The sequence below is a fragment of the Gossypium hirsutum genome, chromosome A02 (genome assembly GCF_007990345.1).
Source record: "Gossypium hirsutum isolate 1008001.06 chromosome A02, Gossypium_hirsutum_v2.1, whole genome shotgun sequence".
NCBI classification, from domain to species: domain Eukaryota; kingdom Viridiplantae; phylum Streptophyta; class Magnoliopsida; order Malvales; family Malvaceae; genus Gossypium; species Gossypium hirsutum.
In genome coordinates, this window is record NC_053425.1 from 106,919,329 (window position 1) to 106,937,070 (window position 17,742).

Here is a 17,742-nt window from a genome sequence, read left to right on the forward strand (position 1 = left end):
TTTTGGAATGGCCTGAAACGCCCCAAAACGACGTCGTTTTGGGGATGACCGGTCCTACCCGACCCGCCCTTAGGGAATCCGAGTGTTTTTGTTTAAAAGGGGCTATTTGCGTATTTGACCCATTCGCTTTTTTTTAGTTTTATAATTAAATTTTTCGTATTTTTAATTTTTTCCAGAAATTTTGTTTTTGTTTCATTTAGGTCCCTCTTGATGCTGTTAATTTTGGGAGGATGTGATATTTCCTATTTTGGTCCTCCTTCGTTAACTTCCCGCCCAAATCGGTCCTATTCTTTATTTTTTATTCCAAATCTGCCCCAAAACTTCACTTTAAGTTTAATTTAGTCCCCTTTTTGTTATTTTAATTTAATTAATTAATTTAAGATGTTACTATTATTCATATTTTCATCATCATTATTATTATTATCCTCATTAGTATATTATTATTATTTTTACTATTATTATTATTTTCACCATTGCTATTATGTTTTAACATTATTATTTTCTATTATTATCAATGTTTATATTATTATTATTATTTATCAATATTAATATTATCATTGCCGTTTTTATTACTATCATTATTATTATTTACTATTGTTTATTATCATTATTATCACCATTCCTTACTATTTGCTATTATTAGTATTACTAGTTTCATTATTGTTATCACTATTTTTATTACTACTTATATTATTACTCCTTTTATTATTAATATCCATTATCAATATTATTGTTACTATTATTATTATTATTGTTATTTCTCATGAATATATTGTTATTTATATTATTATCGTTATTACTACTAGTATTATTTCTTATAACTATTATTATTATTATTATTATTATTATTAACATTCTTTAATTATTGTCACTATCATATTTTTTTATTTAACATATTATTGTTACTAAATTTTTATTATCATTACTACTAACGTATTATTATTACTATTATATTTTCATCTACATAGATTTTCTTGTTACTTACTTATTTATATTTTTGTTGTTATTATATTTTAAGCATTATATCTGTATTATTATTTCACTATTGTTATATTTTTCATATTTTATTATCATTACTAATACTATCATTTTCTAAATAGTTTTACATAATATTTATTTATTTACTACTAGTTCTTTCTAATTTCAAATATAATTTTTTAGCTTATTTATTATTTCTTTTTTATTTTTATTCGTTTTACCCATTTGTTTTATCTTTTCTCTTATCATTATTATCGTTCACATTCGTGTTTATGTTTATTCTGTTATGCTCGTCAATACTAAAATTTTTATTTGTTTATGCATTCTCTATTATCTTGTTTTATTACCAATTTATGTTTTATCCAATCCAAAAATTAATTCTTTTATAAAGGCAATGATCCGTATTTGGAATTTCGAGAAAATCGTGCCCTAACTTACCGGGTTACGATTTTTCTCATTTAATCTAAATAACGGAATATTCTTTTAAAATTGCAACACGAATTTTGAATAAAATGCTTATTCTCGGAGATATGAGGTGTTGTGTCCTAACTTATTGGATATGGCATCTTGTTACCTCGGGATAAGATTTTTGCTAACAAAGGCAATATTCGGTATTTGGAAGTTCGAGATATCGTGCCCTAACTTACTGGGTTTTGATTTTTCTCGTTTACCTTAAATAATCGAATATCCTTTTAAAAATAGGTAAAATACACGAATTTTAAATAAAAAGGCAAGCTCATCTTCAAAAGTTCAAGATGTCGTGTCCTAACTTACTGGATGTGACATTTCATCACTTTGAGACGAGAAGGCCTTTAACATTTGAGCGTTTTTTACAAAAGAGGGATCGTATTTCAAAGTTTTCAAGTTTTCAATTTTTGACACTAAAACACTAATTAATCAACTAGGTACCAATTTTTGGGCGTATCGAGGGTGCTAATCCTTCCTCGTGCGTAACCAACTCCCGAACTCATTTTCTGATTTTTGTAGACCAAAAATTATCGTTTTAGTAAATCTTAACTTTTATTAAAATGATTAATTTAAGGTGACCCGATCACACCTCATCAAAAAGGATTGGTGGGGACTCCCATTTTTTCATTTTCGTTTCCAAAACCAAAGTCGACCCGGTTTTCAAAAAAAATGGTTTCGACATAAGTAAAAGCCAGTAATCAAGTGAGCTAAACTGGTTTTCTCACACACAAAAAAATACCTAAAATATTCCAACAAATTATCAAAATAAGCAAAACTAAGGTGATAATTTTTTTATTTTGGAAAATTAAAATAAACAACGTTTGCAATGTGTCGTAAACATGTTTTCGATTAATCAAACAAACCCTTAAGTTTCAAGTAAAAAAAAATGTTTTATTAAATTCAATTAGACATTTCCATCCAAATTTTAAAGTTTTTGTCCAATTAATGACATGATTTCTGTAAATATTATGAGGAAATAATAAGTTACCATTGACATCTCACATATAATCATATGTTTATTGTGTAACATTATGAAAATAATAGAATTTGACATTACAAATTTAATAGTTGCTATCAAAGTTTTCAAAACCGAATAAGTTGAATTGAAAATTAATTAGAGTACCCGAAAATTCCACTGAACAAACTGGCCTTACGGGAATATCCATAGCACTGTAACAATGTGAAGTACAACAACCATTCTAGCTAAAATTGCATTTAATAATCCACAAATCTAAGTAAAACCCAGTAATCAAGTGAAAAATAAGGTCTTTTCAAACAACAATCCCTTGAAAATTCACACAATATGTCCTTGAAGTTCAACAAATGAACAAAATAAGCAAAGCTTGAGCAAGATCTTAAAAAACCCAGAGATAATATTCAAGCATATAGACAAAAAGGATTCTATAAAGTTGATAAAGCTATAATCCAGCCACCCAAAGGAGCATACTTTACAGGGAGAGAGAGAGAGAGATAGAAAAGGGGGCTTTAATTATAAGGGAAATGCATTGAGTTAATTTCAATTTTTATTATATAAAAACAAATATTTTATATTTAAAACAGTGAAAATAATTTAAAAAATCTTGAAAATTGTTGTTTTTTTAAATATTTATGAAAAAAATTTTAAAATTTTATTAAATAATATTCAAAAGTCATAAATAAAATATAAAATAAAAAATTAATATAAGAAAAACCAATAACCAAACCGAATAATTATAGACAATGTAAAAAATCCAAAATACTTGATTGAACAAAATTGATATTAACCCTACTCACAGTTGTGTACATATGGATAAATTTTGGTAAAATATTAAACTTATATTTCAAGTTAGTTGTGTCTATATCGATAAATTTTGATAAAATATTAAACTTATATTTCAAGTCGAGACATATAGAACACACAAGTTCACGACATCATTAAACTAAAATTCTAAAATAAGAAAATAATAGAGGAATTTAAAGAACCAAATAGAATATTTAATATTTGATTGAGTGTAAATAATACTTACAACATTGATCTTTATATAGACCCAAACTTCAACTACCCTTATGTTTTTAAGCAACGTGGGTTATAAGTTATTATATAAACTCACAATCCCTTGTTGTTGTTTTTTTATTCTTAAGTGATGTGGGATTCATTTCTAAGCTAGTGTTGATATTCAACACTCCCCTTCAACACCAGCTTACTTCCTTTCCAAAATACCGAGCTGATAGAAACTTTCTATCTTTTTGTCATTCAAGCCCTTCATGAATAAATTTACAACTTGCTCTTCTGTCTTAATATGTCTCAACACCTCATGTTGATTCTCGCAAACACCCTATTTCTATGCTCGATGGAATGCTGCCCCTCGATCCTATCCTTGCTAATGCCTCCATGGCTCGAATCATGGTACTTTGCTCCCACTTGTATTGGCTCGACCAACTCCTCTTGGCACAATCAAATAGAACCCAACCTCCGTGGCTTCCCATGGTGCTCACCCTTAGCTTTTGATTTATCATAGGATTTTACAACAACTGATAGCCTTGCTCGCCTTGCTCACCTTGGGCACTCCCTAGCATGGTGCTGTCCATCAAAAACAACTCAAAGATTTCCGTTCGCCCTTTCTCATAGTAATATTGTTTGGGTCATATATTAAACAACTCAAATATTCATTCGGTCATATAATGCTGTTTGGCCTGAATTCTAAATTAAACCCAAATATTAAATGGTATATTAACTTCAAAGAGAAACCCTTTTTTATTTACAGCGAATTAATACGAAATTCATCCAAAAATTTCGAACAAAAATATGAATACTCAAACCGAATTACACAAAAAAGTGTTCATTTTTTATGGGGTTTGTAGGGAGCTGTGATTCAGCTGTTCAAAGTAAAGGAAAGCCACAAAGTTCTTGCTCAAAATTCAAATTGCGAAGCCCCTACCGGAAAGCAATCTGCAGGAGAGTTGCGTTTACACAATGGTTTTTTTCACTTATTTTTTAATTCATTGTGTTTTCCCCCCCTAATAATTTCCTTTCTTTATAAATTTGTCCTTTGTATTTGCAGACATTACTGAGCTGAACCTACCTAATTGTTGTACCATATCATTTCCTAATGGAAAGGATGATCTCATGAACTTTGAGGTTACAATGTCACCTGAAGACGGCTGTTACGTGTAAGAAATTGTTTGTTTTTTCATCCCTCTTTTAAACGGTAATTTCCCGATTGAATCAATGACACCAACTCAACAATTCCTTAAATATATTACTATAAATATATATGGGTTTATTGCACCAAATGTTCATAACCATTGCCTAGATTTTAAATTGGTACATATGTTTTAAAACATTCTAATTGAGTCTTTAAAGTATCGATATTGTAGCAATCAAATCCTTCCATCATCCTAGCCACTCATTTAGGTGTTAAATGTCTATTCAAATTTATTATAAAGCATTTGAAAATACGTGTGTATCTATTCTAACGTATTTAAAAAGGATTATTTCATAATTTGATCCTTAAACTATACAAAATTCTCATTTTGGTACTTAAACTATCATTTTCGTCTCAATTTTCCCCAAAAATAGAAGTTGTCAATAAGAATGTGACACATGACACATCTTTATTAGACGTAAGTAATTTTGGGGTAAAATGGAATTAAAATGATAGTTTAGATTCAAAAGTGAGAGGAAAAAAAAGTACCAAAATGAAAAAACAAACATAATTTAAAATCCAAATCGTGAATTAAACCTAAAGAAAAGGCCATGCCATTAAATTTTTATTGACACTTTTTTAAAATTCCAATTCTAAACTATTCATGCATTGTGATTTGAATATACCTAAACTCAGGGGTGTAGCTAAGGGGCAGCAGGGACGTTTTCCCCTCAGTCAAATGGTATAATTGTTTTTTTTAGGCTTTTTAAAATGTAAAACATTAAATTTAAGCATTTTAAAATTTAATTAAATGGAAAATTTCAAATTTTGGCCTCTCTAAAAAACAAATAATTTAATCTAAGTATTTTTAATACAATATTTTTAGTTTTACCCCCAAAATTTCTTATATAATTTTATCTCGACTTCCTCTAAACAAACTTTCTGGCTTTTCCCTTGCCTAAAGCCCTAAACTGATATCTAGGCCGATAAAAGAATTTGATTGATACAATATCGATACCTAGACCTAATCATGGGTCAGGCCTATGCAGAATTTTAGACATGTTTTCTAGGCATGGGCCCAAACCCGACCTAAAAATGGGCCTAAAATTTTGCTCAAATCTGGCCCAACAAAAAAATGCTAAACATGAATCTGATCCAACCCACCTGTATTAAATATTTTTTAAATTATTTTTATATAAAAATAAATTTAAAAATAAAATACATTAAATGCACTAAAAATATTAAAATAAATATTTCTCAACAGATTAAAAATAGATGAAAAGAAAATCTAAAAAAAAAAAGCCCAAATAACTCACACATGCTACCACAGGCAATTTAGTAGTGCAAATTTCATAAAATGCCACAAGGATTAAGACCAAAACAACTATCCAGGTTCATCACATCATTCAAAAACACCCGATCGGAAACATAGCCAGAAGCTGTCTGATTTCAGCTAAACATACATAATACTACTATTATGCTAAATACTAATTAACTAAACACCTTCACTTTCCCACCTTTCAAAAGGCTTTCAATCTCTTTATGAGGGTTTAGCTACATTCTTTGAGCTGATTGGCTTAATAGAAGGAAAAGAAGTATAGGCATGTGATTCGAATTGGGTGACACTCACATCTAAGTCAAAGAAATTTACTTAAGACTCAGTTCATTTAAAAAACGAGTCTTATTTCTTGATCAAGAAGCTCAGTTTTTTATACCTATATTTTTACCTAAACCCTTTTATTTTTCAGACTCGAAGGCCCTATCATTATCAGGTCTATCGATATCACAAATATTCAAATAAAACGGTTTGAAGTTTAGAACCAATTTAGAAATTTAGGCTACAGTTTAAGTAGGTCCAGTACAATTAACCCTTTAAATATTTTATGTATTGGGATAATGTTTGACTGACTGGCTGCTATTTTTGACAGTGGTGGAGCATTCAAATTCTCCTTTCAGGTTTCTCCGGTGTATCCCAATGATGCACCTAAAGTTAAATGTATACCCAAGGTATAATAAATCCAGTTTTTCCAACCCATAGTCTCTTCCATTAACTCTCACCCAAAACAATAGCTGTTTAGTATTGTCCATTTCGTTATTTTGATCGATACGCATCATTTTAATAATAAATTAATACAACTAATTCTCTTTTCGGTATTAATAAAAAATTTCTACATATTAGTACTGATATAAACTAATTTCAATAAAAAATAGAGCATAAATCAATACGATATTGACTACTTTGATTAAAACTCGTCCCTTGTAATGAACCTTAATTTTTTTTTTTGCAGGTGTATCATCCAAATATAGACTATGAAGGAAACGTATGCCTCAACATATTACGTGAAGATTGGAAGCTAGTGTTGAATATAAACACTATAATCTATGGATTATACCATCTTTTCACGGTATTTAAATTTATATAAAATAATGTCGTTATAGAATTATTATAAATAAGATATATCATAACCCAACTTGAAATCTAACCTACTTTAGTGATTCGAAATTTAATCTGAAAATCATTTTTATATACATATCCAAAGAACCTCTACTCTCAATACTCTCCACTTTTTCATCTTTTTCTTCGCCCGAAAACTCATTTTCCTTTATTCTAACCATCCATGTCAAGAACAATACAAATTGATCAACGGAGTGACCAACCAAATCAATTTTAAAATTAAAAATTAAATAAGTCTTTTTAAATTGGAATGATAAAAAAGAGAGAAAAGAAAAGATAAGTTTTGAAATTATATATTTTTCAAAAGTTTCAATTTTTTTATATGACTAAGGTATCTTCTTGTTCGGGATTCATATTTTTCCTTACTACTAAAGTTATTTCTAAAGTTTGAATATAAATTCTCGCTTCAAAAGTTTTAAATTTATAATATATTTTTTCTATTTCCTTTTTTTTTAAAGTTAATTCAAATATGTAAGTCAATTCAAAGAAACCTTATTCTCTTTTTTTTTGAAGAGTTTCGAAATTACAATCTAGTACCTAATTTTAGTGTTTTGCATGTGCATTGCCATGCTAATCGAGAGTGATTGGTGGGCTACTTTGTATACCTAAAAATAGGTACATTTTCCCATAAGTGGGTTAAAGTTTTTCTACCCGAGTGAGCTTGAGGGTTTTTTTATAAAAATAATCTAAAAAATTTTATTAATTACATAAATGACTCATTTTTTTTAATTAAATACTTAAATGACTTAAAATTTATAATAAAAGTTTGTGGAGCGAAATAGTTTGGTGTCACCAACATGCCACATCAACAACTAGGAAAAAAATATTTTTTTCGTGGAGTCATGTGAAATAGCGCCACCTATATAAATATTAGGAAAATACTATAATTTCTAAAAAATTGGAGATTTAAAAAAAAATTCTATTTTGGTGTAGCCAAATAAATTGGGGCCACCAGATAGCCTACACACCTATTACTTTATTTATTTATTTATTTATTTATTTTTTTAACTTTTGTCCTATTATTTTTTTTTAAGTTTTATTGTCCTTATTTATTTTATTTATTTATTATTAATTTTAAAATACTTGAAATTTATATTTAAAATGTTTTATAATATATATTTTTTAAAATTTTAAATATATATATTTGAAATTATTTTTTAAAATTTTAAATATTATTTTTTAAATATTAAATATATTTGTTAATAATATAAAATATTTAAATATTTTAAAGATATGACCTTTCAAATTTATTACTAGTTTTATAATATTTTAAATGTACATTTTAAATTTTAAATATTTTTAAATTTGTTTTATAATATTTTAAATTATGATTTTTAAATTATTCAAAGATATATTATTTTTAAAGATATGACCTTTTAAATTTATTATTTGATTTATAATATTTTAAATATATTTTAAATTTTAAATATAATTTTATAAATTATTAATTTTAAAATTAATTTTAAAGATATTCAAACGTTTTTTTAAATTAAATTCAATTAAAATTTTGAATTTAATTTAAAAAAACGTTTGAATATATAATATAGAACAATATTATTAAAAAATATACATTGTAAAACAATTTAATTTAAGAATTAATATTTTGAATTTAATTTAAAAAATGTTTCATATTATTAAAAATATATTTAATATTTAAAAAATAATTTTTAAAATTTTTAAAAAATAATTTAAAATATATATTTAAAATTTTTAAAAATATATATTATAAAACATTTCAAATATACATTTCAAGTATTTTAAAATTAATAATAAATAAAATAAATAAATAAAGACAAAGATAAAACTAAGAAAAAGAAAGATTAGGACAAAAATTTAAAAAAGTAAAAAAAATTAAAAGAAAAGAAAAAGTAGGCTATTTAGCTCCACCAGAAAATAGAAATTTTTTTAAAGTCTCCTATTTTTTAAAAATTACAATATTTTCCTAGTATTTATATAGGTGGCGCCGTTCTACATGGCTCCACCAAAAAATTAATTTTTTCCTAGTTGCTGAAGTGGCATGTTGGTGGCGCCAAACTATTTGGCTCCACCAACTTTTACTGTAGATTTTAGGTCGTTTACATGTTTAATTAAAAAAATAGGTAATTTATGTAATTAATTAAATTTTTTAAGTTATTTTTATGAAAAAAAACTGAGCTTGAGTTTTAATAGCAATTAAATTCTGTTATTGTATTCTGAACTTTATAAAAATTACAAATTTAATCTATATATTTTAATTTAATTACTTTTAATTTTATATTTTTAAAATTTTAGAATTTTAATTATTATCAAGTGATAATTATTAAATTTATTAAGCTCAATTATCTCTAAAATCTGATATTGTAAACATATTATCATATATGTTATATTATGTTAGCTTGTTATTTCTACGTATTATTACTCAATAAAAATTTAGTTGATAGATTCATTACTCCCGTTTATGTCAAAACTAAAATTTAAAAACAATAGTATCGTTATAATTCAATTAAAGAATATGGAGTATATCTATAACTGCACGTATATTACTAAATTAATAATTGAATTTAACCAAACAAATTTAATTGTTACTGTTCGAGTCAACATTAAAATTTGAAAAATATAAAAAATTAAAATCAACAAATTAAAAAAAGTATAAATAATAAAATTTTTAAAAATAAAATATAATAATCAAATCTACAATTTTTTAAAATTACAGAGATTAATAGTAAAATTTAAGATAAAATTAATATTTGGGTTTTAATAGAATTAAAAATATTTGAAGACAACATAAAATGAATAGAACTTTATTATTTGTCATTACATTTCAGGTTTTCAACGACATGTGTTCGACATGCATCACTACATTTCATGCATAATTGATATTTGTTTTTTTATTTGTTTAAACTTTCCAACATGCATATATTTACTTGTTATACTATATGCCGATAATAATAGTAGGTATGATCGTAAAATAATAAGAAAAAGATAAGAATATACAGATTTTACATGGAAAATTATTATCGAGAAAAATCACGAGTAGAGGAAAAAAAATTCACTAATATTAAAAAAAAACAATACAAAAGGTTTTCTGATGTACTCATTTTAAGGGTTAAACAACTCTTTTATAATCAACGTCTAATAGAAAGAAGTATAATCCTATATAGATTCAACTTGTGCAACAAAGCCCTTTGCCTTTCGCCCCCACAGATCGCCAATTTTGTCTCTCTATTTTATTCTTTTAACAAGTGAGTTGCACATCGAACTTTTCAGGCCGTGATTTGAGTAACACAACTCTAACAATTTACTATTTGTATTTTTATTTTTAGGACATTAGCCTCTCTATTTTTTATATCTCAATATTTAGAACCAATTGTTAATACTGTTGAAGTTATTTTGTTAAATTTAGGTTCATTACAACGTTCTTTTTTATTTACATTGCCACCAAATGAGTATTTTATTTATTCCAAAATGTCACACCAATAAATTTAACAGTATTAACAATTGGATCTAAATTTCAAAATTTGAAAAATAGAGAGATTAAATTCCTAGAAATAAAAATACAGAGGCTAAATTTCAAATTTGTGAGGGTACAAGCACCTATGGCATATTTAAACTATATTTTAATATATTTTGAATTTTTATTTTTTATTTTTGTATTATCCATGTCCATTCTACTGTTCATGTTGGGAATTCATAGTTGTCTCTTCCAACAATATCGTTTTCAATATTCGAACATGTATTCTCCCCTCAAAAATGTAATATACCTTATTACTTTATCCAACACCTATTGAACTTAAATTTTTTAATTTTCTTCGTCTTTTAAAATCAATTTAAATAAAAATTTTATTCAAAAATTCAATCCAATCAATTGAGATTCAAATTCTATTCAATCTAGTTTTATTATAAAAGTGGATGAATCAAATTTGAATTTAATAAATCTCAAACGTTTCTCCTTTTCAAACTTAAATTTAAAATTTTAAAAATCAAGGATCAAAAATGAAAAATTAATTTTAAAACTTTAAAATCTAAATTAATTCAAATGCTAAACCGTAAATAATTCCAAAATCTTAAAATTGGAATCAACCCAAAATTAATGCAACTCTTCTTTGACTTGCCTAAACAAAAGTTAAAATTTTTTCAACATGTCATTAAATCCCGATCCTAAAATCCAGTATATGCCCCGCCCTTTAAGGTTTCTTTCTTTAAAAATACTGGCCTAATATCATATTTAGTCCTTGATAATTACATTTTTTTTGTCAATTTGATCATTATTCTTTTTTAAGTTAAATTTGACCTTAAACATTAAAAAAAAGGTCAAATTTAACCATCTCACCTTTTGAAAAATAGTCAATTTGTTTTTTTAATGGAAATATTGACTAAAATGTTAAATTTATAAACATGGTAGCTCGCATACTTCATCTTTTTTTTATGAACTTTTTATAATTTTTCTTTGAATTTTGAATTTTTATTTTTAAATATTTTATAATTTTTATATTATTTATTGATGTAACATATAAGACAAAAATGACGTGGTAGCATGAAGTATACGTAAATTGCCATATAGATTGTCACGCCAACATCGTTAAAAAATTAACGTTTTAGTTCACATTTCTATAAAAAAAAGCAATTTGATGGCAAAAATATCATCGAGGCCCCTATAACAAGTGTAGATTGCATTTTGCATTTTCTACAAAAAAAAGGGGCAAAATAGTCGTACATTAGATCACAAAGCAAACTAGTCATTTCTGTTAAAATTTTCATTCATTTTTACTATTAAAAATTGACAACATAACCAAACAATAACCCATTACATGCCATGTATATATCATACTGACATAAAGAGACCAATTTTTACCAATAGAAATTAATAAAATTTTTAACAAAAAGATTAATTTACTCTTTGACCTAACATATATGGATTAATTTTTTCATTTTTTTAGTAGATGGGACAGAATACAATCCGATTCCTCATATAAGGGCCTCTATGATACTTTTACCTTAATTTGACTCTTTTTGAAAGGTTAATGCCAAATTTAGCTCGATAAAGACCAAATTGATAAAAAAATATAAATGTTGAAAATTAAAATTATTATTATCTTCAACGTTTTTTTTTTTAATTTAAAACAAAAATCAACTTGACCAGCTAATAAGGCTCAAATTTTCTGACAAGTCTTTGGAGAAATTCCATTAATGGTTTGCGGTTCCTTTTAAGGTACCAAAATATTCTTTTTCTTTAGTGCATGTTTTGATTGTTTGTATGAAAAGGATCTTCTCTTTAATAACTGAATAATCGAAAGCATGTGACATGTTTAATGAATTCTTGTCTAATTGCATGTCGTTTTTCTTTTTGGTCCCTGTATATATCATGGCCAAGCTTGAGCTATGGTTTTCATCTTCGTCATTTAGTTTCAAAATTTTGTGGGTCATTATGCAAACCGGGAAGGTTCATGTTGCTCTTGTTGCCAGTCCCGGCATGGGACATCTTATTCCGGTGCTCGAACTTGGAAAAAGACTAGTTTCTCATCACGGGTTTAGTGTAACTATCTTTGTAGTCACGATGGATGCCTCTTTGTCTCGATCCTAACTCCTTAGAGTATCGGAGATCAAGGATGATTTCCTTGAAATTGTTTTGTTGCCGGCGGTGGATATTTCGGCTCGGGTTGATAAAACCATTGGGATCTTAAGGCAGATGGCGATGGTGGTCCACGAGGCTTTACCGAGCTTACGATCCGCCATATTAGCGATGGAAGTCCAACCCATCGCTCTTATTGTCGACATGTTTGCGACCGAAGCTTTTGTTGTTGCTGAAGAGTTCATGATGTTGAAGTATGTTTTCGTCACTACTAATGCTTGGTTTCTTGCCCTTACAGTCCATGGACCGAACCTCGATAAGGAAGTGGATCGAGATGATCACATTAACAATCAAAAGCCTATTCACATTCCCGGCTGTGAACCGGTTCGGTTTGTTGATTGTTACGAGCAATTTCTGCGACGAAACAAGGTGTATTTCCGCATGGGAACTGAGATATCCACAGCAAACGGAATACTAGTGAACACGTTTTACGATCTGGAACCACGGACACTTGCTGCTTTGCATGATACACGGAAGGTAGGACTGGCTCCGAAAGCGCCCGTTTACCCAATTGGACCGTTGGTGAGGCCAGTTGAGCTGAGTTTGAGAGGTGAAGTTCTGAACTGGCTCGATATGCAACCTAAAGAATCGGTGTTATATGTTTCTTTCGGAAGTGGTGGAACCCTTTCGGCGAAGCAAACCATAGAGTTGGCATGGGGTTTAGAAAACAGTCAACAACGGTTCATTTGGGTGGTTCGTCCACCGGTAGAGAATGATTCAGCAGCGACAGTTTTTAAGTCAAACGGCGTCTACAATGACTTCCTGGACTACTTTCCCGAAGGGTTCTTGAATCGGACCTGCAAAAACGGGTTGGTGGTTCCAAAGTGGGCACCTCAAACTGAAATCTTGAGCCATCCATCCATAGGTGGATTTTTGTCTCATTGCGGGTGGAATTCAAGTCTGGAGAGTATTGTCAACGGTGTTCCAATGATCGTGTGGCCATTATACGCCGAACAAAAGATGAATGCTACGGTACTAGCTGAGCACATTGGGGTGGCAACCAGATCGAAGTTGTTAGCTTCACAGGGTGTGGTTGGGAGAGGTGCGATAGCGGCAATGATTCGAAAGTTCATGGTCGATAAAGAAGGTGAAGTAATTAGAGCCAAAGTGAAAATGCTAAAATCATGCGCTGTAAAGGCTCTTAGCAATGGCGGCACCTCTTATAATGCTCTGGCTACAGTCGCCGAAGAGTGCAAGATTGGAATGCAACGCCGGAATGCAAAAACAGGCTGATCTTCATCTCGAGTTTGATGCTTCATCAGTGTGGTGATGTTTAATGTTGCAGATTATTGATGAAATAATTGAGACTATTTTCATTCCTAGAAGTCTCAACATTCCCATATATAAAAACAATAATTACTTCATAAAGATAACATACAAATTAGCAAAAATAGAATAATCTATAGAATAAATCCCATATTTGATAAGAAGTAAAGGTGCAAACGAGATAACTGTACTCGCAACCTATTCAAGTTTGCCATCCTCAAGGTTATCTCAAACTTAAACGAGCTGAGTTTGATTATATTAATCCTTTATTAAAGTAGTTTACGAGTCTAATTGAATTTTTAATTTACAAATGCATTTCTAACATTTTATATATTAAATTACTACTTTACCAAAAATAATTCGATATGGAATGAGCTTGAGCTCAAACTACATATAAATCTTGTAAACGACCTTAATTGAGCCAAGCTTGAATAGTTAAATTTTAATTAGAGCTAAGCTCGAACTTTCACAATAGTATTAAATCAAGCTTGACTCGAGTTTCAAGCAGGAAGTTTCGAATCAAGCTTTGAGCTTCTTATTGTTCGAGCTTGGTTCGATTATAGTCGAAGTCGGAATGCTATGGTTTCACTCACCCAATTCTCAGATCAGATTAGCAATAGATACAACAGTTCATTGGTGGATAAAACGATGATTCAAACACACAGAATTACACAAAATGCAACACAATTTTTTTTCTCTTTATTAAATGAAAGCTTTTGAGTGAATTACATGGAGAAAACTATACAAAACCAAGAACCCTGATTCCCAAATATAGACATCTTATTTGATAAGACAAAGCCCATAAGAATATCAAATCATGTACATGTTTCTCAACTGAAATGGAATTTGGCAAAGAGGGTACCAATAATTCGTGTTACTATCTTTTCATGCTGGATTGCTGACAGTACAAATATGCCAAAAGACCAATTCACAAACCCGAAACACAGCTCAATTTAATGAAGAATAGATCGAAAAACAAAAGTATGGGGGGTATGTCATGCCTGATAAAGCCGCTTGATCACGCTGGCCATGTACTTTCCTTGATGCTCTGCGAGAGCTAGCTCAGTTTCACTTGGTTCTCTTGTGCCATCACCAGCGTAAACACCGGCACCATATGGTGAACCTCCTCGTATGGAATCCATCTTGAACATACCAGCTCCGAAAGTGTAGCCAATAGGAACAAATAGCATTCCATGGTGCGCTAACTGGGTTATTGCCGTCCAACTGAACAAGACAGTAGCATGAGAAGCATTAAAATATTGACAAATATAGTCATTTGGTACATAAGTTCGTCGATAAGCAAATAAAAACTGTACATTTGTTCACTATTTTGCGAGGGCAAGGCCACTACCACCTCAACCAACGTACATATTGTATGTTCAAAGGAACTTTGAATGATGAAAAGCTATAATCACATGGAAATGGACCAATGCCAAGATGTGATTGATAAACTAACACCAGTGAATTCAAGGATGTAATATGTTGGAAAAACGGATAGAATAACATGAATTCGAGAAAATTATTTGTTCTTCCAAGAGAAAAAACGAAGTTACAATCACAAAGGGCATACTACAACAGCTCCAATGTTGATGAAACTGATTGCATTTTGCCCCTCTACTCAAAAAATGGGCAAATTAGTCCCTATACATTAGATCAAAGAGCAAATTGGTCCTTTCTATTAAAACTTTTATTGATTTCTATTGTTAAAAACTCACATGGTTGACAAAATAATCAAAGTGTTACTTGAATCTCATACGTATAAACAGGGCCAAATTTTTTAATTGTAGAAATAGATGAAAATTTTAAGAGAATGGTCAATTTACTCTATGATCTAACCTACAAGGACTAATTTGCTAATTTTTTAATAAAGGGTCCCGCTCTTACCCTCCAGTTCCCTATCTATTTGATATCAAGAGAGACTATCTGCCATGGTTGCTAACCTTTTAAGCTAATTTATGAACACTTTGTTCATACATAGATGATAACTTCAACTAAACAGCACTAACCCCATCGCCAACATTGTAAAGTTACTAAATTTCTCTGCAAAATGTTCCATTAAAGAATCAATTTCTTTTTCAACCATTAAAGCAATGAAAATAAATCACAATTATAGCAACTTACGCGGTGGTTTCTTGGCCGCCTCCTTGAGTTCCGGTGCTAACAAAGAATCCAGCAGGTTTCCCGGCCAGCGTTTGCTCCTTCCAGAGCTGACCCGTGGAATCGAAAAACGCTTTCATTTGAGCCGCCATACACCCATACCTCGTCGGAAACCCAAACAAAAACCCATCAGCTGTCGCCAATTCCGCCACCGTAATCTCCGGAATTTCTGGGTCTTTAGGCGGAACCTTCATGAGCTCCAATACATCGGCCGGAAGCGTCTCGGGGACCCGAAAAAGAACCGCCTCCACACCTTCCGCGCCTTCCACCCCTTTCTTCATCCGCTTCGCCAGCTTCTCCACGTGCCCGTACATGGAATAAAAAACGATGAACACTTTCAGGATCGCGGCTACGGATTGGGTGTTGACGGAGTCCGCCGTCGAGGCGGGGATTTCGCGGGTTTCTTCATCGGAGGCGGGGATGGGTGCATTGTTGGCGGGTGTTGTGGAAGACCCACGGCGGCGAGCAGGGTCTTCGGCGGTGGAAGGATGCTTTTTCTTGCTGGGGACACAACCACCACCCTTGCCCATGGAGGATTAAGGATGAAAATGGAAGATTCAAAGAAGAAAAAGGCCTTTTTGAGGAATTTGAATCCAAATTAAGTAAAACATAGAAGATGAAAGATTCGCATGAATTTTCCTTTTTCAATTCCCTATTGAAAATGAAATATATATACCTCGGATTCCAATGACAGCAGTGGGAAAAACAGAAAGTTAACTAGAGGAGTTCGTGGTCTGGTTTATCAAAATTTTTAACTGAGATTATAAGACTTCATAGTATGAGTGCCGGTTGAGTTCGGCTTCATCGGGTGTTTTAATTTTAAATAAATTATATTAGTAATCACTTAATTATGAATAATTTTTTTTATTATAACTGTTAGTAAACATTTTTTAGCTACTTAATTATAAAAAATTACAGAATGATTTCTAAATTATTTAATTTTTTTTATCACAAGTTAACTAATGTAAAAATGGAAACACTCGTATATCTAAATTATCTATGCAAATAGATGCTCACGTGGGAATTAGGGTTCTTAGCTTTTATATCCAAGATACATTTTAACAGTTTTAACGATTAAATTCATAAATAAAAAACCCGATTAATAAAATAACAATACTTTTAAAATTCAATTGAAACATTTTAAAGTTAAATGATTAATTTAAATTTTAAGTGGTGGACCATAATTTTAAGACAATGGCCCATTATCCCATTAGCCATAATATAAAGCCTATATGAACCAAAAATGTGGGCTTCAATTTCAAAGGCATAAAGTGGCATGACATAATGCCCAAATAACAATGGACCATCAAAACATATATTAAATCATTAAAACAACTTTAAAGTCAAATGGTTTATGGTTTTTTTTTATATATACTACTTAATGAGCTTCAATGCATTAGAACTCATGTTCTCCTGAATCGGTAACAATGTTTATATCAATTGAATTAAAACTCAATCGACTAAGATGCTGCTATATTAAATCTAAATTTAAAATAAATTTAGTTTTTATTTTTATTATGTTATTGGTTAATTCAATTTTTTTTAATTAGATTGTTTCAATATTTGAATAAGATTAGTTTTATCCGAATGTAAAATAAATTATAAATTTTCTGAGACCAAAATGCAAGTATATCATTACACTGTCTTGAGGTCTAAGACACCACTATCGCTGGCCCTTATCTACA

The 17,742-nt window shown here is 29.6% G+C and overlaps 3 protein-coding genes across 3 annotated transcripts; 2 read left to right on the forward strand and 1 right to left on the reverse strand.

The window, feature by feature from the left end:
* Window positions 1-3,781: 3,781 nt before the first annotated feature.
* On the forward strand, window positions 3,782-7,058 carry LOC121212189 (NEDD8-conjugating enzyme Ubc12). The gene is made up of 5 exons (XM_041084534.1): window positions 3,782-3,832; window positions 4,288-4,402; window positions 4,452-4,596; window positions 6,500-6,578; window positions 6,860-7,058. The coding sequence occupies exons 1-5, from the start codon at window positions 3,782-3,784 to the stop codon at window positions 6,992-6,994; spliced, it is 525 nt and encodes a 174-aa protein (XP_040940468.1). The 3' UTR covers window positions 6,995-7,058.
* A 5,167-nt stretch (window positions 7,059-12,225) lies between these two features.
* LOC121209692 (UDP-glycosyltransferase 72E1) lies at window positions 12,226-13,959 on the forward strand. The gene has a single exon (XM_041080826.1). The coding sequence runs from the start codon at window positions 12,692-12,694 to the stop codon at window positions 13,865-13,867; it is 1,176 nt and encodes a 391-aa protein (XP_040936760.1). The 5' UTR covers window positions 12,226-12,691; the 3' UTR covers window positions 13,868-13,959.
* A 618-nt stretch (window positions 13,960-14,577) lies between these two features.
* On the reverse strand, window positions 14,578-16,839 carry LOC121209693 (probable NAD(P)H dehydrogenase (quinone) FQR1-like 2). Its single transcript, XM_041080828.1, has 2 exons — window positions 16,022-16,839; window positions 14,578-15,124 (listed from the first exon to the last, which is right to left on the reverse strand). Exons 1-2 carry the CDS (start codon window positions 16,585-16,587, stop codon window positions 14,896-14,898), a joined length of 795 nt encoding a protein of 264 aa, XP_040936762.1. The 5' UTR covers window positions 16,588-16,839; the 3' UTR covers window positions 14,578-14,895.
* Window positions 16,840-17,742: the final 903 nt, after the last annotated feature.